We start from the raw sequence: 22,681 nt of genomic DNA on the forward strand, positions 1-22,681 counted from the left end.
TGTTACTGTGCTATATAACCTCCCTTTTGTCTGCGACTGCTCTTGTCTCTGGATTGCGCAAATGTGGGGTAGAGAGATTTTTGATGAGAGTGAAAAGGAAATTGACGGAGGAAGGGAAAAAAACTGAGGGACTTGAAAGTGCAGAGAAAAACGAACAAAATATGGGAGAATGGTAACCTTTACAGATTAAAGGAACATTTAACCTGCCATGTTGGAATCTAATGAGGGATTGTTTTCTGGGGTAGTATTTTTTTCCATTTTTCCCTCGTCTTTTTCTGATGAATATCCATGCTCACACAAGGGTACAGGAAATGCATTTCTTCCTCTCCTTCCACACATTCTTCTTTTGCTTTGACTGTCTGTCAGCCAGTCAACGCTATTACCCGATCAAGGCTCAAAACCTTTGATTCATCTGCCGAGGCTCGCTAAATGTACCACTGTGCAAAAACACTCCACTAAGCTTGTGTGCTTGAACTGTAAAAAAACACACTCAGGGAGAAATGCAGTTTACATACACACAATGACATCTGAGCCAATGTGCAATCGTACTCAGCGACTCCTGATTCATCCACATAAACCCAAAACAATCTCTTCCACTTGTTTGTTTTCCTCTACAGGTTGCAAAAGTAAACACATATCAACCACGTCTTCATGTATCGACCAGCTTGGTAGACTGAAGGGGAAACTTTATTGATGAGAATCAGCTTTATTTCATTTGGATGTGAAATGTGCTCCTTTTTTCATGTTCATGGAAAAAAAACAACTCCAATTAATTAGGGATATATTATTGTATTATATTATTATATTATATATGATATATTATATTATATTATATATATATATATATATATATATATATATATATATATATATATACATTTTTATTTTTTTTAATAATATATATATATATATATATTTTTTTTTTTTTTTCAAGTTTGTTTCAATCAAGTGCCGACATTTGAATTCACATGTCGGCACATGTTGATTGATTGACTGATACAAATGGTGGAAAGGTCTCCCTCAAAGCCTTCCAAGCAAAGTTCTAACCTATGGTCAAAGATTATGACTGCAGGTTTTTGGACCATACAAACCACGCGATCCCTCCCAGGGATGATATTAAACACACCAAATCCAGACCTGTCACCTTTCACACAGGGCCTGGAAACATACGTAGCTGGAATGTGCCTTTTTTGAACAAGATTCAACTTGAACACCGTATACTATACCACAGATATCACCTATACGTATATGTACAGTATTCTGACGGATGCGTGACATACAGACATGCGATTTCTCATGCTGCCTGTTAAGATCATTATCGAACTGCGGTGACTCTGTACACTGGATACCTCCAGAAGGAATCATGGTCACACATACTATGGAAACAGAATATGAAGATGCAATATGGAAAACTGCTGTTTATTCTAGCCTAGCGGGTCAAAGGGACTGTCGGCAAAACACTGGGTTTAGGTGATGAGAGGATGAAGATATGCGCCGAGTGGCCTGCCTGTGCTTGCTTGTCTCAGGCAGTGTGATATCATTTGTGGAGGGGGCATGGCGTCAGTGAGGCAGGGCTCTGCCTCCTGAGGCCGCTGGGGGTCAGCTCCTTCAGGCTCCGTCACAGCCTTTCGGGGAGATTCTTCCGCGCCGAATGGGCTCCCCGAAGCTGGAGTTCCTCCTGTAGGTAGCCACAGGCTCCTTTATGGTGGATGGAGGATATGTAAATGTTAATGTAGCAAAGCACGGAGTTCCTATGTAAATAGGAGGCTTCCTCTGTAGTGCACCCTGAAATTAGCATCAATGGGGGGCCTGTTCGCGAATATATTGCATGGTGGACTGAGTTGGCGAACATAAAAACATATGTTTGTACTGTATACAGCTACAACCTGGTGAGATTAGGGGGTGTGTGCGTGTGTGTTCGTGTGTGTGTGTGTGTCTGTGTGTGTGTGTGTGTGTGTGTGTGTGTGAGTGTGTGTGTGTGTGTGTGTGTGTGCGTGCGTGCGTGTGTGTGTGTGTGTGCGTGTGCACGTGCGTGTGTGTGGTTAAAGGGAAAACTATAACCTATTACAAAAACATCAAAAAGCAGTTGCTCTTGTTCAGTGGTAAGAGTGGCCTGATCAAGGGGATGGAAAACCTGTTTAAAATGAGAGGAGCAGAGGTTAAGAAAATGTTCCCGAATCAAAAGAACATTGCCTTCTACTCAATGAAGAGTTAAAAGTGTTGTTTCCAAAATCTGCTGGAAAGCATGAGATTTCTTCAAAACATGACTCGGGTGTATGCAAGTGTAACTAGTCGCCGTGTTTGGGGTAAGCTGGCGGTCGCAGCAATAGGGTCTCCTTGTCCGAGACTTATTTTAAGTTGAGTTACCGCGACAGATTTACGATTTCCTCGCCGCGCCTGGCTGAATCAGCGGAACCCTTTGTCTCGGTATTTCAACTCTCCGTCCTGCGCCTGCGCGCGTGCGTGGGGGGTCCTCGCTCAACTTCCCCATTCAATATTGTTACAATGACTTCAAATCCTAAAAAAACGTCTTTAAACAAAAAAACGCCGCCACCCAAACAGCGTCCGAGTCCTCTGAGTCAACTCGTCCGTCTGAGGAGTGGGCGGCGTGCACCTTCGCTTTTTCTGGACGCCGTCGTAGATGGATTGTCGGGCGGTGGCCTACGGAGGCCATTTACGGCTCGGATTATAAAATGTCTGTCGATCAAACGCTCTTGAAATAAAGAAAAGAACCATCCGGATGATGTAAGTGCTTGACTGCGGCAATTTATATGGGGGTCAGGCGGGAATCTCGCAATTAAACGTTGTCTCATTCCGTCTACCCCCACCACCACCCCCTCCAAAAAAAAAAGTTTATTTTACGTTTAATAAAGCTCTGCTGATTTTGAACAGCAACCAAATCCTCTGGCCCGGGCAGAAGCGGGGACAAGCAAATATTGATGAAAAGAGGAATGTCGGGCGAAGAATAGACCAAATGAGGACTTTCAGCTCATTAAGGTTATCATGGTTGGAAACTGGAGTCAGGAAACTGCCTTTGACTAATATCCGGTTCGACTCACTCACCCGTGGCTTTACAACGTATAACCCCCCCCCCCCCATTTTTCACTCCGCTAACCTAAGTAATATTCCATAGCCACGCGCAAATTCAGGAAATTGTGTCAAAAAAAGAGGAGAAAAATAGCTCTTTAACGCTCTAAAACAAAGATTCCATCATGTTTGTGGAATGCTGCGGGTAGCAATATGGAAACAGACTGAGTCGAGAATCCAGCGGTCACAAGAAAAATAAAACTCCTCCGAGAGAGAAGGGGAGCTTCTGGAATTACACCCCCCCCCCCCAACCCCACCCCCCGCCTCCCTTTTAGAGACAGACAGACACACACAAACACACATGCACAGACACACATGCGGACACACACACTCCCTCAGTCTCACCCACTGCGCAGCTAACCACAGTGAGTTTAGGGTGGGGTTGGGGGGAGGCGGGAGTAAAAACAAGTCTCCTACAGTAGGGAGGACGCTGGGATGTCCCGTTTCTCCAGCGTTCCTTTCAAACGCCCCCGGCGGGCCTCTGACGACGTCGCCGACCGATGACTTTAATTATTATTCGCCGCTAAGCAAATGACAAGCCAGCGTGCAAGGTTTTTTTGGGCTACTGACAGACCGCCAGCGGTACCGCAGTGTCATCCCATCGAGCGCCGCCATGAGCCTGCGGCGACGCGCGGCGATATATCGATGTGTCGCGGTGGCGTTCTGATTTAGTGCGAGCTGCTCTCCCTCTCCCTCCCTCTCTCTCCCTCTCTCTCCCTCTCTCTGTGTCGCTCCTCACGTCGCTGACATTTCTCTCCTCCCTGTCTCGAAAGGTCTTAACTATAGAGATCTTTAAGGCAAATTGCTTGGATAATAGCTGTTTCCAAAAATACAGAGGAGTAGGCAGGCCTGGCTGACCGAGGGCCTGGCGGCACGCCGGGGGCCCGGGCCCTCGTCCAGACGCTCGCAGCACGCATTCCAGCGTGTGCGGCCGTCACGCTGCGAAAGGTGTGAGCCCCGCCATCAGTCGGCCTCCGCGCCGCTACCTGATCCCTCCGCCCCACCTGCTGAAGCGGGGCGGCCCAGCAGGCCCCTCTTGGCCCCCCCCCACCCCCTCTCCTCACAGCCTCACAGCCTCTTTTCACGTTATACCTTTTTTTCCGATCCTTCGCTTCGTCTCCACCTCCTCCTCCTCCTCCTCCCTTCTCCTCTGCACTTTGGCAGCGCCTTGTTTTATCTACAATCATTACCTCTCATCTTCCTTAAATCTCTCCGTTGTCAGACACGCTGTTGGTTTTGAGGGCTACTGTGGGTGGAAATTTCTTTTGCAAGAGGGAGCATCTGGAAAAGTTTAATATCGTGGGGGGAATCTTAGCAACTTAGCAATGCCTATTGATTTACATTGTTATAAAGGGAGCTATTGTGTACAGGGGCGGAACGCTGCTCTTTCCCCGAGTATTGGACTATTTCTTAATTGTATCTCTTGCAATTTACATTGTTAGGCCAGTTAGTATTCCACTCCAAACACGGTTCAACTCAAGTCGCAGCGATGTACCTGTATCATAGCACTTCAAGCTCTGTATAGTCCCAGTGCTTCCAGGGGCAGAGAGATGTGGAGTTTATTAGGAGGGGTGGGTGTAATTATGGGCTTAAAGCACTGATGTGATGAATTGACTGAGATTTTCACAGTGCTACTCGCGTATTTTCACTCCAACCAACACCACATAATATCCTGCACTAAAAGACTTTCCGGAAATTGAACCTTTTACCCGAGAACCTTTTACCCACTACCTCATTGGGAGCATAAAGCGAGAGAGAGAGAGAGAGAGAGAGAGAGAGAGAGAGAGAGAAAATACGATAAAAGCTCACGTTGAAGCAACTGGAAGCGAGTTTCTGCATTGTTTCTTAATCTGACAGACACAGACACCGACACACGCAAAATGCACATGCAGTAGGCTTCACCTCACACATGCACTCTGCTGCACCTCAAGTGCTGCAGTTTGTCAGCACTCAGCACTGTGCAGCCCCCGGGTGGTGTTGTGGTGCAGCCGGGGGCGCTGCTGCTATTGAGGGTTGGTGAAATGACACCAGGCCTGCGGAACACACACATGCTGCCTTAATTGACTTGTAAAACCCACCAAAATGCACTCGATGGAACAAATTTCAGGCCAGTCACACAGGATTTGGTATCAAATTGTGCCTAGCTAACAATTCTGTCACCACCACACTGTCTTTATTCACAGTCCAAGGGCAGTTTATACACTTGAGATAAAATAGAATAAGCCTTATCAAAGACACCACCAAATTGGCAGAGTGATATGCGCACAGTCTGCGTGTGAAGTCGTTCTGAATTGCGAGTGTAAGGCCCGAGTTTCAAAGCCGCTCAGACTGCCAGGGCCTGGTGGGGGAGGTGAACCAGGCATTTTTTTCTAGTAAATAAATGACCGTAGCCTCTTTGTGAGCTGACAGCTTGGGCATGGGTGCTACTTCTGTAAGTCTCCTGCGATCCTCGAACTGCTCTCTTTGTTGTCGGTGGTGCACGCCCGCACGCCACTCCCTCATTGGCCGGCCAGCGCTCACGCAACCGCCCGCATGATGTATGATTCCGTCTGTTGACGCCGCAGGGCTGGATCGCGCCCTACCCGCCGGACCTCCGTAGAGAGCCATTCACACTTGTCTCCACAGCCGGTGGCGGAGATGGCGGGAGATTCTGTCTTTCGGATTCTGCGGGGCTAAAGAGGGGATGTGATTTTTCACAGCCGTGCCCAAACTCAGCCAGGATCAAGCCTACGGCCTCATTCCCGACCTGTTAAATGACTCTTGGAGTTTTTCCAGAAGCTGACGAAACAGGGTGAGAAGGGAAAATTCGTGCAAGGGAGTGACCCCCTCTTAGGCCCAGAGAGAAATGCCCATGTCGCATTGCTCACTTTGTCAGCTGGTATCTGGACACATTGCCTACTGGTCAGCTGGCTGAGACATAGACTCCATGCCATCCCCAAGGCATTGATTGTTTTTACTAGTGACAGTACCTTTACCTCAGTCTGAATTATTTCTCTGTAGGACAAGCTATACACAGCAGTGGGCCCCAGAGTCCCTTCAATCCACGGCAACAGCGCTGTCAGCCCCCACTCACAGTGTAAAGCAGTCAACACCCAGTGCAGTTTCTCCTCATGTTGTCACCAAGGCTCCCAGACTTATGGCTATGGTGTACAGTCTTCTCTTTTTAAAAGTGACAGGGCTTTAAGTGCAAAACGCACCATATTTCAACATGATCGTATTTGGTTTTCTTAAGCTGCTGATTTGATCATAACCCCAGTGTTGAGGTGATTTGATAGGATCGCTAGGAAAAGAATGTAGGTGTGCTTTAGAGATATCTGGAGCACTCACTCTATGCCATAGACCGAGCTGTATAAGAAATAACAGATATTTGTAAAATATGCCTCTTTTATTTTTCGGAATCAACAACTAAGCAAACCTTTTGAGTGATGGCTACGGGAGAATTTAATGACAACAAAGTGAGCACAAAGTGAAATCGCAGAAGTTACAGAAAATGATGGACTTAGGGGCCCTTTCAGTGAAGCAACAACAGATTCTTTCCGTTTTACCTTTCGCTCACGTCTGTTGCACAGACAGCAGTGAAAAAATAAAATCTGATGAGAGAAGCAATCGGTGGAGATGTTCCTCTCAGGCAATAGCCAACACACCCACATCCACAGCTAACTACAGTCAATTACAGAGCAGTTTCTGTGGCGAGGTAGAAGGTCAGGTCACAGACCTGCAGGCTGTAGGACTTGTGTGTGCGTGCGTGTGTGCGTGCGTGTGTGCGTGCGTGCGTGTGTGTACATTCTTTGTGTTAATTGTTTACTTTAGGGAGCAAGAAGACAGTACCTTCACCAAAGGTGAAACAAAATCAGATGCCCCCAACCCCCCCCCCCCCCCCCCTCCCAGACCCACCCCTCCACACACACACACACACACACACACACACACACACACACACACACACACACACACACACACACTCCTACCCCTCCAGGCTGTTGTGGGTGGAGATTTTACTGTTTATATTTTGCACATTTACTGATCAGAAGAATTAAGTCCAAATATTTCTGCTGCTCCAACTTCACTAGAAGGATCTTTTGACTAATTTATTTATCAGGGGTGACACATAGCTCATTCTGTAGACCAACACCCACATGCAAGAGGATCGGTCAATCCAGTAAATGTGCACTGTTGTATATATGTACAAGACAAAAGCATAGGATTTGTTGCGCTCCCTGCCCCTAGAGGGCCTACGAAGAATTTGAACAGAGTCTCTCGTTCTCTCGTTGCTGAGACCCCACCTTACCCACCTAACTCAGTTTGCCTCGGTTTTTTTTATTTGAGATGTAGTTTTACCCACCCTCCTCATGCTATTGCACGATATTAGAGTAAACTAACCTCACCTTTTAATTGAATCATTACGTCATCTGAGGTCGAAACACAATACAGCCTCATCTATGAATGGCACATTTTCCTCGCATTCTCACTCACTTGGCTTTTGGTAACACCTGGACAAAACACAGTAGAAGCGGGGGGACTTGTGCTCTTGGGCCCAGAAATGACATTTTGGTGCTAACTTTGAGCTGCGTCTGGTCAGACCTCAAAAGGAACATCGGCGATGTAGGGCCAAAGTAAACTGGGCTTTGAACAGCAGTGTCTGGGATGCCTGAGGAAAGGCAACAAACGTCAGTGTTCCTGACGTTTTCACTGTCTAATGGCTGGCTGACTAATCCCTGATATTCCTCCATGATCTAAACCTGCAGCCTTCTGCAGCATTAGAACACTGTGGCATTGTGTCCATGTTCTTACCGAGTGTGATTCATGTGCTGGCAGGGTTTTTTTGGATCCCAATGCTGTAACACTCTCATCCTCAGCACTGAGGCATACTTCATCAATTCAAGACCGAACTGATCTTTTTGTCAGATTGTTTATGTTGGGGATTTTGTCTGGGATACTTGCGCAGCTATCACTTCAATCTTGTCAATCGTGACCACAGACGACAGGCAAACTCGGCTCGGATACTCATCTGGTTGTTTGACAAGTCTTGTTATAGTAGTCACCTATGATTTCATATGATGCCAACACTGTTCATGATTTTGGCTCTATTATACAATTCAGTATTGATTACACTGGTTCTTTGTTCACTCTCACTATGATGTATCAATAGTGCTCTCTACTGGCAAAAGCTGGGAAGATTACACTTACAGTTACAGTTCTATCCTACACACTGTAGTCCACTCTAGATTTCTAAACAGCCTTCTCAAGTATTTTGTGATGTAGACTTTCTTATTACTATAAGCATAATAAGGTTACATGGAGTTTTACAACATTTTTTATTATCAATTCTACACAATGGAATATTCCATGATGACAGAAAATACATAAATGTATGATTATATATTCACAGAGATTTTACTTTGCTTTGGGTATCTTACACAAATTACAAAAAATGTTTTAATTTGGTTCAAATGTTCTGTTCTAATATCACTCTTCTCTGTTTCCCCAGGTTTCCTTCATGCAGTTGCCAGATGAGCGGTTCATCATGAAAGTGAAAAGATGAGCCAGCAGACAGGAGCCCTGTCCCTGCAGTTCCTGCCACTGGAAATTTACTGATTTATCCTGCTCCTGTCTCCCAGATAACACTTCTGAGGACCAGCCCTTCACAGCACGCCTCGTGCACCATGGCAGGAGAGGCTCAGCATACGTACGCTGTCAAAGAGCTGGACGCTGAGTCCAAACTGCAGGATGAGGGGACGCTGGAGCAGCACAGTGACAAAAGCAAGAAAGATTCTTCGGAGCACTTTCCAAGCACAGGCACTGAGGCCAGGACTGGAGGCAGAGGGGCCAAGATTGACAAATTAGAGAAGGAACGGGACTACACCCAGCAGCGTGAGGCTGTGATAAGGCCACAACAGGCAGGGAAGATTGACTTCAGGTCATTGCAGAACAGACCTAAATTTGCCACTGATAGGACTTGGCCAAGTGGCAAAAGCAGCCCCCAGTCCCCGAGTGCAAAGAGCCGCAGTCGAGAAAAGGGCAAGCGGTCAGGGAAATCTGAGCGTGGCAACCCTCAGCAGCTGTACAGACTGAGTATCACAAATCCACGCTCAAATCCCACCATTGGTATTGCCTACCCACAGCAGAAAGTGTCACCACCCAAAAAGCTGGAGGCCAGTCGCGGACCAGTCTCGGGCAGCTATAGGTTCCACGTTCCCAGTATCCCTGAGAGAGAGGCTGAGCTGCAGCAAGAGGAGCTTAACTATAACCGGTGCTTCCAGGAGGCCTCCTCCAACCTTACCTCCCCAAGCTATACCTCACAGGCGCTGGGTTCCACAGGTGGAAACTCCACCCATCAACATCCATCCCTGTCCCAGCAGCAGCAGCAGCAGCAGCAGTCAACCCCAATGGAGAACAACAGCTCACAACCTAGCAGCCAGCTGCTTCTGACAGACTTTCAAATGAGTGGCTCCAACGCATGGCAGTCTCCGGAAAGGACTTTTAATGGTGCTAACTATGGGATTTCATCACAAAAATCCACACCCCTCACAGAGGTTAATAAAGAAGGTTCATTTGTGTCCGTGCCATTTCAATTTGGATATCAGTTTCTGGAAGACTCAACCTCTAACCCTTTTCCCTGTGAGCAGAACTCCCAGACCCAAGACTTTACAGATTCCTCTCTTGGTTCTGGTCATGTTACTCATGCTTCTTTTTCCTTTGCATCAGGAGACGGCCAGGAGGTAACTCAAAACAACACGCAGTACAGTAAGGAGCAGCAACCAGAGGATAGGAACTCTTACACTCAACCCCCACAATCAACACAGTATGTTCAAGCTCCACAAGGAGCAGCATCCTCTTTGCACTGTCCCAGAAGTCAGAGTGAAGACTCAGCTAGCAGTGACAGCTCGGGCCCCAGCTCAGTTGGACAGTTGGAGCAGGGAAAGAGCGCCCTGCCAGAGAGCACAGAGGTGTTTGGACAGGGAGACAGTAGGGACCCAGCCATTACCTCGGGGAGTAAGAGAAACTGCCACCTTAAAGACACAACTGCCAACCAGAGAACACTCATTCAAGGACGTGTACAACATTCAAGAAGTATTTCACAAGGCCAAAGCCCCCAAGTGCACTTTGCTAACAAATCATACCAAAGCCCTCCACTCAATAATATTCACTTGGGAACAGTGCCCTTTGATAAAAACATCAACAACAAAGTACAGAACAGATTACCACACTCCTGGGAAGGATCTAATAAGACATATTCGGCCGTTGAGCAAAACACAATTCAATACGGCGATTTGAATGAAGATTTTCAGTTTCAGAACCAGCCACCACTGGACCAAAGATCCAATTCATCTAAAAATGGCAGAATGCCTTGGCAACAGCTACGCCTAACTTCTGCCATTCCCAGCCAAAACAGAATCGATTTATCTCGGCAAATAAATAACCAAAAACTGTCTTACATGGTATCTCCCTCTGACTGGCAGGATGATAATAAATCACAAAAGAACGGTCCACTGAAAAGCCCCAGCTCATTTCAAAACAATAAAACAAATGAAACCTTTTCCAATCAAAGTCAAGATGCTGTCAAACATAGCACCAGCACAATGTCATCTTTTAAATTAGAGGTGAGCCATGCACAAGTCTGTGAGTCAAAAAATAAGCCTGTTTACTTTGGAATGAACCAGTCCCTGCCTGGAGGATCATCAAGAAGCTTTAACTATCCACAATTACAGGTGCCGCCTGTTGGACTTATGATGGTGTCACCTTATGAATCCCCTTTGCCTTCCCCAGTACATAACCCCACCTCAAGCAGTACCTGCTCATCCCTTTCCCCGGCATCTACTAGTCCTGTTAACCTTAGTTCAGAGGACAGCCAGATGTCAAAGGCAGGCGCTCCTCCCTTTTATCATCAGCACCAGGCCAAAACACAATTGGCTTCAGATCATTTAAGCACTAATCAACACCATTTTCATTCTGATGTCCCCAGAAACCTCCATTATGCCCCAGACAGAGCCAAAGACAACATGATGAGCTACCTGCAGAACAGTGTAAATGCAAGAACTACTATAGATGGAAACAAGGGTTACATGGATAACTTTGGGATGGAACACCACCAGCCTCCACCACCATATTCTACACATCAGCTGTTAGCCACCTCTTTAGCAGCAAATCTGGATCAGTTAGACGTGCTTCTAACTTGCAAGCAGTGTGATCAGAATTTCAATAATCTGACCTCATTTCTGGGTCATAAGCAATACTGTGGCCAGCATGCATTTGCACAAATTGACCTCAAAGAGATCTCAAAGATAGAGGACAGTAGGAAGTTCCATGCAGACATTTCAAAAGCTGGATCAAATGGGGCGAGCACGGCTATTTCTAGGTGCCCCTCTGAACTCCACCTGTCACTTTTGGGCCTTAATAAAAATGGAGAGCTCATGTGTGACAGTGAAACTAAAGGAGACAACAAAGAAGATCCAATGAAACTCAGTTTGTTCTCTGGTGCGAGCAATCTCCCTGTCTCTCTTCCTGACTTGGAAATGGAGGATGCCAAATTAGACAGCCTAATCACAGAAGCTTTGAACAGACTGGGATATCAGTCAGACAATGCAGAGATAGACAGCAGTTTTATTGATGCATTCGCTGATGATGACCTTACTAGTGTCAAAGCAACATCAAGCAAACAATCTTTGAAAACCAAAGAATCCATGGTCGCCGACAGCAAAAGTAAAACTGTTAAGGATGTTGACAGAGCTCTCACACAGGGAAAGTATCTTTATGATTCTGATGAGAGCCCTCAAATGCATAAGCAGTACACAGAAAGCACCTTTGAGAAAATATCTCTGAATGTGGCGAGAGATAAGAAAAATAACATCAAAAAAGAAGTCACTCATCAAGATTCAGGAATTGCCTCCAGGGGGAAGTCCAAAGAAAGAGATATAAAAGGGAAAGATGCAAGTAAACTGTTCAAGAGTGAGGAGGAAACCAGTACTCCCCGATTTCTCTTTTCTAGCAAGTTCTCAGAGCATTGCGGTATTAAAAGCTTTCAGGACAGCTCGGAACATAGAGCTTCGACACCTTCCCAGGCCTCCACAACAAACCAAACGTCCCCAACTCCAAGAACACCAGTAAAGGAAAGTAAAAGAAAAAGAAGTGGCGGGGGTACATGGAGCAAGGAACTCATTCACAAGATAGTCCAACAGAAAAATAAGCTCCATAAGCTCCATGTTAAAGGTGCCAAAAACCTGCAGTTCTCATTGGTAATGGAGAGATTAACGCCCGCTGTACAAAATCCCGCCTTTGGAGAATATGACTATGTTTCAGACTCAGATGATGAGTGTGAGCCAGTAAAGATAGCAAGCCAAGGACGCCTCAGCCAAAGCAGCAGGTGCAAATATACCTACACCAAGGAGTGCAAATGGAGGGCAAGGGGCGAGAGGGAACAGGCCGCATGGAGACACGAGTCAAAAGAGTGTTTCCAAGTAAAGAAGAGTGACGAGGTCACCCTCTCCCCCGAGAAACATACTTCCCACCAGAGACTCCGGAGGAGGGGGAGCAGGTCTTCCACTAGCAGTGATGTCAGCACATCTGTGAGTGTTTCCAGTGATGCCATCAATAGCCCCAAAAGCAACGACCGCACTGACTCAGACTCTGAGAAGAAAATGGAGGTACGGAGGAAAGAGTGTCCGGAGCAGAAAACCTATGAAAGACTGTCATCACAGAAGTTTTGTAAAGAGGCCAGCACACAGATAGCACTGACACTCACTAAGTGTGTTAAAATGTCTAGCACAGATCAGTCCCTTCATTCTGCAAGCAAGAAGGATTCAGACACCCTCAAGAGTTATAACTCAAATCTGGAAGATTATCATCCATTACCAAGCTCCCCTAAATCAAGGAGCGCAAGCAAAAACCTCGATAAATACAGAAGTTCACTCGCAATATCAAAACAAAAGTATGAGTCACACAGCAGAGAAAATGGCACATTTAGTTACAAAATAAACACACCACAGAGACCGGACAAGACATTGCACACAGAAGAGACAACTCCGTCTGAGAGTACTGATATCAAGGACCTAGAGGCTGACTCATACTCTGTCACTGTTAAAGAGATATATTTCAATGAGAAAAACAAATCTGCATGTAGTGAGGGACTCAAAACTACACAGCCAACGTTGCCAGACAGTTCAACATTTGAAAAACAGAATGACAATCTGTGCACAGCGGAAGAGACAATTACCCCAGATGAAGGCTTTGTCCCAAAGTCTGTATCTCTTTGCAGTTCCCTCATGGATGAGGTGTGCCTCTCTCCGACTGAAACCCAGGATCCATTGCTACAAAAAGACACATCCCACCTCATTCCCTACCCTCTGGATCAGGACCAAGGACTCATGAAATCCCCACTTTCATTTGACACGTCATCAGTTTTTGGAGACCTTACAGTGACAGGGTTTGACAACGGTCTTTACTCAGATATACCATTACAGAAAGAGGGTTTCAATTCAATAGAGAATGCAATTGATAAAAAGGAGGGGTTTGTATCCTCCTTTTCTCCCTTTCTGGAACAAAGGGACTGGGGCCTTATGGTTGATGTCAGCCCAGTGCTGCCAGATGAGATATCTCAGTATAAAGACAATGCAGAGAAATCGAATGAAAAGAAGTCTGATTTTAATCACATCCCATTGTCCCTGCCAGAAAAAATTATGGATTATAGTGTGAATCTCAACACCTGTGCATCAGACGATGAACTTGAGATAAAGAGAATAGTGAATGAACTGGAAAACCAGCTCCAGACAACAAAGTTGGAGAGCCCACCATTACTAGATGAAGATGGAAAACATTTACAAATGAGCAAGTTTTCTCCTTTACGACTCGATGAGGATTCTCATCATGACGGCACCGCTCTGGATATCCACTGCCCTGTGCAAACATTGGATGTGCCAGTGAATGGCATGCAATCAGAACATTTTGCTGACTCAGTTCTCCCGTGGTCCAGTCCATTCCAGTTTGAGTTGTTGGGGGGACACCATAGTCCTCACACACCAACCCACGGCGAGCCAGACATCCTCGAACATTTTACTGCAAAAGAAGATGACGCTATGAATATCATAACGAAAGCCATACATGTGGAACCATTTCAGCTACACCATGATCTGAAAACAAAGGACACAAATATTGAAAAAGAAACGGCTGAAGAAACAAAGGATGACATTTTAGAACAGAAGAGATATACTGAAAATCTAATGAAAAGCCTAGAGGTTATTTCAGATTCCATTTTTAAAAAAGAATCCATTATGTCAGACCCGGATGAGATGAATGTCACCACTCTCAAGAGTCAACATCTAGAAATTGAATGTCAAGCGACTGATGCAATTGAGAGAGAAGACCATAGTGAAAAGGAAGCAATTACTGTGAAGGAGAATATATTATCACCTCCAAATATCAATGAGCGGAAGGGTGGTATTGAATTCATTCTGAATGAGTCACTGCCATCTCTCTCGAACAGCACTCACCCCGCTGCTGATGGAAACCAGCCAATTATATTTCACCCTAGTGAACCAGTGCAAAACAATATTAACGGGACAGAAATTAAAGTCTTAACTCTTGTAGAAGTTGTTGATGTTGCTGATGACAGCAATATGATTGAGTGCTTAGATATAGGAATGGATTGCTCATATGTGGCTGAAAATACCTGTGACAAAAGCCGCGCCTTGGACACCGTGAATGAACTCTTTAAAAACAATACTGACGACGCAGAACATCTTTTCACAGAGAATCGTGAGGAAGAGGAGGAAGAGGAGGAAGTGAAGGGAACCAACAGCCAGTCTGAGAGCCAGTCAGCCAGTGTCAGGCAGTCAGCCCTGCCTGACACCGGTTCAGAACTGGGTAAGAATGAGGAGGAAACAGGTTTGGTAGACAAATCTGCTAATATCCCCAGTGGCCCTGAAAATATTCATTCATTGCCCGCTGATGAGAGGAGAGGGGGAAGCTCAGACAATGTAAGAGAAGAAACTGAAATCCCAGTGAACATGTCAAAACAAGATGATTTAAGTGACCATGCTGCCCCTGGAAACGGTAGCCATGCTGAGTTCTACACTGCTTGTCATTCAACCAATATGCATATGGAGGTAGTCATCATGGAAAAGCCTTACAGTCCAATACTGATGGAAAGAAACATAGAATCTATCAATCAGTGCCAAAACGTTCAAGACTATCAGTCCGTAAATGAAGAAAGTAGTCCTTTAACTCTTTCACCGTCTAACCACATTCTGGAGAGTGATGTTTGCACGGTTGCACTGGAACAGCACAAATCTGAAGAACGCTTTCAGTCTAGCAATATTCAGGGTCATGAAGCAGAGGTTACCAACGTTAAAGACATTGAAAATTATCTTCCCATCCCTCTCATGGCAAGCCAACAGTGTTCCCCCTGCGGTGGGAATATTGATGTGGAAGAAAATCTGGGTATTCCGCATGCTACTCCACCAGCCAGTCCTATTCTTTCAACTTGTCCTCCGACATCCTTGGAGAAATTGAGCGTACAGGATGGTCCACGTGAGCCACAAAGCAAATGCAGTGGGATAACCATTGACCAAGAATCACTTCAAGATATGCATTCTCTGAAAGTGGAGGGAGATAATCAAAATGAACCATTGACCACTGGGGCTGAAATGGACTATACTATGATGAACCCCCCTCATCTGGATCTCGGGATTACAGACTGTAAAATTCCCAGTGCTGAGGCCTCTATGCCCTCCCCGCCTTCTCTGAACAGCACAGCAGAGCCACTGGAGGCATCGGAGGATTTTCCAAAGACTGATTCATTGTATGATTTCAAACTCAGCCCACTGAACTACAATGACATCTCAAATGACCCTCCACAACTGAATCATTATGACTTCATCCCCATCTCACTACCCGCTAATGCCGAGGACAAAGCAGATAGCGAGCAGAGTTCCAGGAGATGTAGTAAACCATGTGACGTCAGTGTTGACCCAGGATTGATATTTAACAAAAACGCAACTGTCCTAGAGTCAGATGTATCGTTGAACTCAGATGCTCCGACCAAACAAAGTCTACCAGATGAACCCCTGATTGCTTCTGCAGTCCAGGAGAGTCTGAAATCTGCAAGAATTACATTGGATTTTCCACCTCAGAACGAAAGCACTCAACTCAATTCCTCAAGTAACAATGTGATGAAGGATTTGGAGGTTTATCATAAGCCCCTTGAATCCATTGAGTATCTGCATATTCACGGCAACCTCCTGAGAAAAGTTGAATCAGAGAATATAGATAGTCACAAGGCCCCCTGTGTGCCTGACAGCGCACTCCTCAAAGAAGACATTTCAGACGGCTTTCCTACTTCTAAGCCACTTGTCCTCTGTGGTAAGGAACAGATGAATTCACCCCAACAACCAACAGAGAAACAACCACCAGTTGAGTCCAATCAACCTTCAACAACCCACCAGGTACAAAGGGAAATCTCACCAAAAAACATCAGTGGGCAGAGCAGCATGCAGCAGGGTAAGGCCCTTTGTGATATCTGTTCCATGTGTTTCAGGACAGTGCCAGGGTTGAAAAGACACAAAGCCATGAAACATTTGGTCAAAGCAGACAAAAACGCTGTCCTGGAAGATGCAACACCAAGCCTAAAAGATAACATGCTCAGTTTTAAAGAATTTATAATTACAGAGAAAGGACTGAAAGATGAATCACAGACATGCTTCCAAACAAAAATAGATGGACTCTGTCAAAGCCTCTATTCGGAGACAAGCAATAACTTTCTCACATCAAATTCAGCGGAGACAGACTTGGCCCCAGACAGGATGGCAACTGACAAAAAAACAACAGTGGCGGTAAATGAAACAGGACACCATATGCCTTCCCTGTCAGCAAAGGCAAAGAAACATTACAAATCAAAGAAGAACAAAATGACTGAGGTAAACAACAAGTCAGACCCATTCTCCAATGAGCTTTTAAATATATTGAAAACGGACATTCTACAAGCAATAACCCCTGTATTCCAAAACCGTGCACTACAAGAACGCAGCAAATCACCTGTGGAACAAGTGAAAATTGATGAGCATACAAACAAAGATATTACTGAAACAGAACCGCTTCCTTTCTCTGTGGCCTCAAACAGTGAATCGGAAAGTGTGTCCAGATGCCCCACTATGGATACAAAGATTAACGATAGGGAACAGCAAAACAAAACTGATGCAGAGGAGATGAAGTTTACAGGTTTGACTGAGAAGGCCAAAGAAGAGAAACACTGCACGGACATTAGCAAGGATTGCTCGTCTGAAGATAAGCTCGATTTTAAAGAATGTGATGAGCCCAGTAAAAATGTGTATGTTGTTGAGATGTGTGAAGAATCAGAAGAAAAACTTGCCAAAGAGATACTTAGAAAGGTGTCGGTGGAGATAAAATGTGAGAACAGTGGCCCTGTAGATGAGGTGGATCCCCTCGCTTGTTTAAATTCCTCCCCCCTCAGTCCTCATGACATGAGCGCTGATCTAAAGGCCCTACTAGATGATGACACCACATTCTCGCAGCTGTTTCCCAGAGATGATGAGGACACTAAAAGGAAAAAGTGTCCTAGAGTTTACAGCAAAAAGAACAAAAAACAGAAACTATCACCTAATCCCCATTTGCTGCAAGAGTATCATGCCCCTAATATGCCTTTGCAAAAGAAAGGCCAGCATGTGGAAAATCAGACAGATGAAACATTTGTCAACAATCAAAACAACCATTTGGAATATGAGTCAATATCTATTGATGATGCTATAATGCTGAATATGTGTCATAACAGCTCCTTGAAGGCTGATGGGAATGCATTATCAGACATCAATCAAAGCAGTGTAACCCCTGAGGGAATTAGCAAGAACCCTGAAGAGCTTCGCAGTAGCCTTGTAAGTCCAAATGAAAGCACCATTGATAAATCCACAATAGTGTGGAGCGCCCCCAGCGACTCCACCAACTGTACTGCTGACCCAGTAGTGTCTTCTGAGCAAAGTTCAACCAAAGAAGATGTTCCAATCACACCCTGCTCTGACAAGGTTCCTCCTGCCCCCTTCCCTCTCGAGCCATGTGTCACAGACAATATATCCACTTTCCAAAGCATAGATATTCAAAATATCAAAACTACATTTCAGCTTCCTGAAATCCAGTTCTTTGACTCCAGCAAAGACATCCCAGTGGGCCCTCCAACAACAACAACAACAACAACAACAGCCGAAATGGAAAATAAAGATGTTGAAAAGTCAAAGAAAACATCAGAGCGACGTGGCAGAAAACGGAAAGATGTCAATTTGAAGGTCAAGGATAAGGAGTACAAGTGCAAGGTGTGCTTCACCTGGTTCCTCACTCTGGGGGAGCTTAACTTTCACAAACTTTCTCACAACCCTTCGCCACCTCCCACCTGCTATATGTGTGTCCAGCGTAAGTTCAGCTCCAGAGAGCAGCTGAGAGACCACTTGAGAGAAAAGCATGCCAAGAACAAGGCAGGCATCTGGACTTGTGGGATGTGCTTGAAGGAGATATCCGATGTTTGGATGTACAATGAACACTTGCGTGAGCATGCCACGCAGTTTGCTCGGAAGGGCCAGACGCAGGGATCGATGCTGGGCATTCCGGGTTGCTTCATGCAGGAGACGGCAGTGAAGAACTTTATCACTTCCATTATGCAGCACCGCCCCAGCAGAACCAACAGAGAATCCATCAAAATCTCCAAAGAGCAAGATAAGGGCATAGCTAAAGAAAGCACTGTGGGCGAAATCAAAACTACAGAGACAGTTGAGCCCAAAGTTCACAAAACTAAAAGCAGCAACGGAACAAGTGAGAAGCCACTTGAAGTCCTTCACAAAACAGACGCACCTAAAAATGTGGAGATGCACCCTAACTGCAAAGATCCCTCCAGGGACTGCCACCACTGCGGAAAACAATTTCCCAAGCCATTCAAACTTCAGAGACATTTAGTTGTTCATAACTTGGAGAAGATTTTCTTGTGTCATAAATGTCCTGTCTCCTACCAGGAGGCCCAAGAACTTAAGGATCACCTCAAGAGAGCGCACGAGGAGGTGGAGGAGCTGGATTCCAAACACACCACCCTCTACACCTGTGAGCTCTGTGCCGATGTCATGCATGTGATTAAAAAGTCCTTCATATGTAGCACTTGTAACTATACCTTCTCCAAGAAGGAGCAGTTTGACCGTCACATGGAGAAACATCTGTCGGGGGGGAACAAGATTTTCAAATTCCGAGGTGTGCTGAGGCCTGTGAAAGCGTCTGCCTCCAAAGTGGACGAATGTGGTTTCCCCGCGAGTAAGAAGAGGAAGATCCTCAACGACAGCATGCAAGAGAACAGTTCAGACAGTGGCATCGCCAGCATTGGGTCATTGCACTTAAATACCAGTTCTGAAATGCAGTCTTCAACGCCAAAAATATCCAAGACAGATGACTTCACGCAGACGAGTACCAGTGAGTATCGCAACACAAATGTAAAGACAGAGGACATCGCGGAGGACTACTCTGACCTTCATCTCGAGCTAGAAAAATGTCCGTTTCATAACGCTTCAACCAAAAAGGAGGAAATTGACCCGAGCCCATCACAAAAGGTGCCTGATAAAGAAAGTCCCGTGAAAACCATTTCTCCACCGTGTGATGTGAAGGAGGAGGATGAGTCAGTCTGCATCCCAGCAGAGAGGACGCCGCAGTCGTTAGCCTCCAAGGAGAATAGCGCATGGGGAGAGGAAAAGGTTAAAGAAAAGCCCGTTCCCGCTGAACTCGGCGCGGCAGAGAAAAGGTCAGAGAGTAGAAGCTTAGCCCCCTCTAGTGAGGATTCCCTCGGTTTCGTAGGAAATCCAACTATAACAAAGACCCCTGCCTCAGAAAAAAACGAGTTAGCTGCTAGTGCGATAGATCAAAGGAGCGAGGTCGAGCAGAGGGAAGAGGCGACCAGAACCGACAACAACGGCATCAAAAAGCATAGTTTATCGAACGGCGCTGAGCAGCAATGTAGCAGTCAGATAAAAGAGAAACCCCCGCCACCAAAACAGAGCGACGGCCCCAAAAACAGCTCAAACCATCCGAGCCCGAGGGCGACAGAAGCGACGCAGGTCTCCAAGGTGTCCTCACACGGCTCGGACCTAAACGACGGCAGAGAGTCTCTGCGGCAACAAAAGAAGAGGAAGGAGATGAGGTCTCCCCACTGCCTGCAACGGATTTCCTCCCCCGCCGCGCGAGAGAACCTGGACGTCGACGCGAAGGCGAAGAAGAAATTTCGCCCCGGCAAGTGCGAGAGCCCCTCTTTGCAACGAAAACCGGAGGGACCGAGTGACTACGCCGTTCTCTCTTCGGTGAGGGACGACGCGGTCAGCAACAAAATAGTCTCCAAGTACAAGACGACAAACTCGGGGTTGCAGCCAAAGAGAAGTATGCTGGACAACTGCGCACCAAAGAAGGCGGAGGTTGTAAACCACATGAACGGGGACTACAAAGCCAAAAAGGGACCTCTCGGGCGTTCTTTGCATTCCCCAGGTTCCAAAGGGCCACAGGCTCCTATGAACAATTCCTTGAATAGGTCGAGGCCAAAGATGGGGGTGAGGTCGATGGAAAGCCATTCCTACCGGACGGCGGAGTCTCAGAACCACCTCCTGAGTCAGCTGTTTGGCCAAAAGCTCACAAGCTTTAAGATTCCTTTAAGAAAGGACACGTCCGAATCTATAAACTGAAGAGGAGTCAGTGAACGAAGAGACTGTAACGTTTTGCAGTTACAAATTATTACGACAATTCATTATGGTGAATGAGATTGCACAGCTCTTTTCTGTGAAATGAAATTCTAAATACTTATATAGTCACTTTATGTCTTCTTTTGAATAAGTGTTTTTATTACACAAATGTGAGGACTGATGTATTTTTGATTTATCAATGAATATGCTGGTTGGGCAGTCGTTGATTTGTTTTTTATTTCTTTGTGGATTTTTTTTATTTTTACTTCAATGATTCATACACATAAAGGAAAAAAAAGAATACTTGAAAATACAGTATTTCTTTTCGAGAAATGATTACATTTGACATTCACAACATGATATTAGAGGTTATTGTCTTTTTGCAAAAGGAACAAATGAGAACATTACTGACCCTGGACTGTTGTCTTATGCACCTTTTGTACATGCTTCCACAAAATATTGAGCAAAAATATTTTGTCATCATTTTACCTTACTGTACTGCATCGACCATCTTTGTATTAGCCGTTTGTATAAACATTAACTGGTGCTACAATACCTTTTATTGTAATGTGAATGCAATGTCCTCGGAATGGAACATGATATCTGTAGCAGTTACATTCATCCAACTGTTCTTACTGGTTCTCTGTAGTTTCTTAAAAATGGTAACAATACTGTGTATACCCTCCAAGTAGTCCATGTGTCGGCTTATAGGAAAGAAAAATTAGGAAATCTTCCATTGTATAAACTCAGGTGCATACAAGGACGCCTCACAGTCCTGAGACCTGTATTCGGAGTTCCTCCCATGCACTGATACTGCCACACACAAATCACAAACTCAATCATCTGTGTCTGTATTCCAACTGTTTAATTATGAATAGTATTTACTAGAATGAACAAAAAAGGTGCTTTATCTTGTTTATACTGTACGTATCTTACATTGTATAATATTGTAGGTAGATTCTTTTTTTGGTGTAATGCTTAATGTCAAAGTTTTATTTTAATAATGTTTATAATCAAAGAGTAAGAAGAAAGGGAAATGCAATGCCTGCAGGTTGTAAAGTGGTTCACAAAGTGCCTCTTTTCTAGTTGGTCATTAAAGATCTGTCTTGGTCTGTCCTTGATGGTTCTTCCTTTGTTCCTGATATTCCTGATTTCTTTCTTTCCCCTCGCGCTCCCACTCCCCCCCCCTCCCCCGCGGACCTCCGCTATCATCGCACACATCAAACATGGGCGAAGGCGGGGAGAGGCTGTTTGAGCGCACGGCGCCATAACCGAATCTGAACTGGCTTTCCCTTCAAAGCTCAGCGCTTCAATGAGCGAGCCTCATCATCTGAGAGACGTTCCCGCCGTAAGATGTGTCCCGTCCTACAGGGAGAAATTAGCGGCTTAGACAGCTCCATTTTACGAAATTATTCTTTGTCTTCTGGGAATGTCGCCGGGCGGCCGGGAGGGAAGCGGCTCCCGCCTCTGCCACGCGTCCGTGGCGTCGTCCTCTCACCGCGTGTAGAACGGCTTCTACTTCTACGTGAGCTTGTTTGATCATCACATAGGAATAAAAAGCCATAGTACACCGCGGCAGATCAGCGGGGGGGGGGGGGGCGGGCCAGCGATGCGTCTGAGGTGGATCCGTTTTGTCACATCACCATTAAATTGCACACGGACCTGAGAGCGAGGTTAGCAGGGTGGGGAGGGGGTTGGGGCAGTAAAAGCAGAGACAGGGAAAGACAGCGCAATAAAAAAAAAAGGGTTATTTTCCAGGGAAATTTCTCAGACCAGCATGTTAATACCCTTTATTAAAGCAAATAAAGAGTGAAGTCACAATATGAGAATGGATTATGTCCAAACCGCCCACTTGTAATTGGAGTCAGGGAGACTATTAATGAGAAGCCTTTTACACG

General features: G+C 45.6%; 1 protein-coding gene across 1 annotated transcript; it reads left to right on the forward strand.

The window, feature by feature from the left end:
* Positions 1-8,750: 8,750 nt before the first annotated feature.
* znf469 (zinc finger protein 469) lies at positions 8,751-21,899 on the forward strand (the record flags this gene model as incomplete). The annotated part of the gene is made up of 1 exon (XM_080002810.1): positions 8,751-21,899. The coding sequence occupies one exon, from the start codon at positions 8,751-8,753 to the stop codon at positions 20,784-20,786; it is 12,036 nt and encodes a 4,011-aa protein (XP_079858936.1). The 3' UTR covers positions 20,787-21,899.
* Positions 21,900-22,681: the final 782 nt, after the last annotated feature.

The sequence above is a fragment of the Zeus faber genome (assembly GCF_960531495.2).
Source record: "Zeus faber genome assembly, chromosome: 6".
Taxonomy (NCBI): domain Eukaryota; kingdom Metazoa; phylum Chordata; class Actinopteri; order Zeiformes; family Zeidae; genus Zeus; species Zeus faber.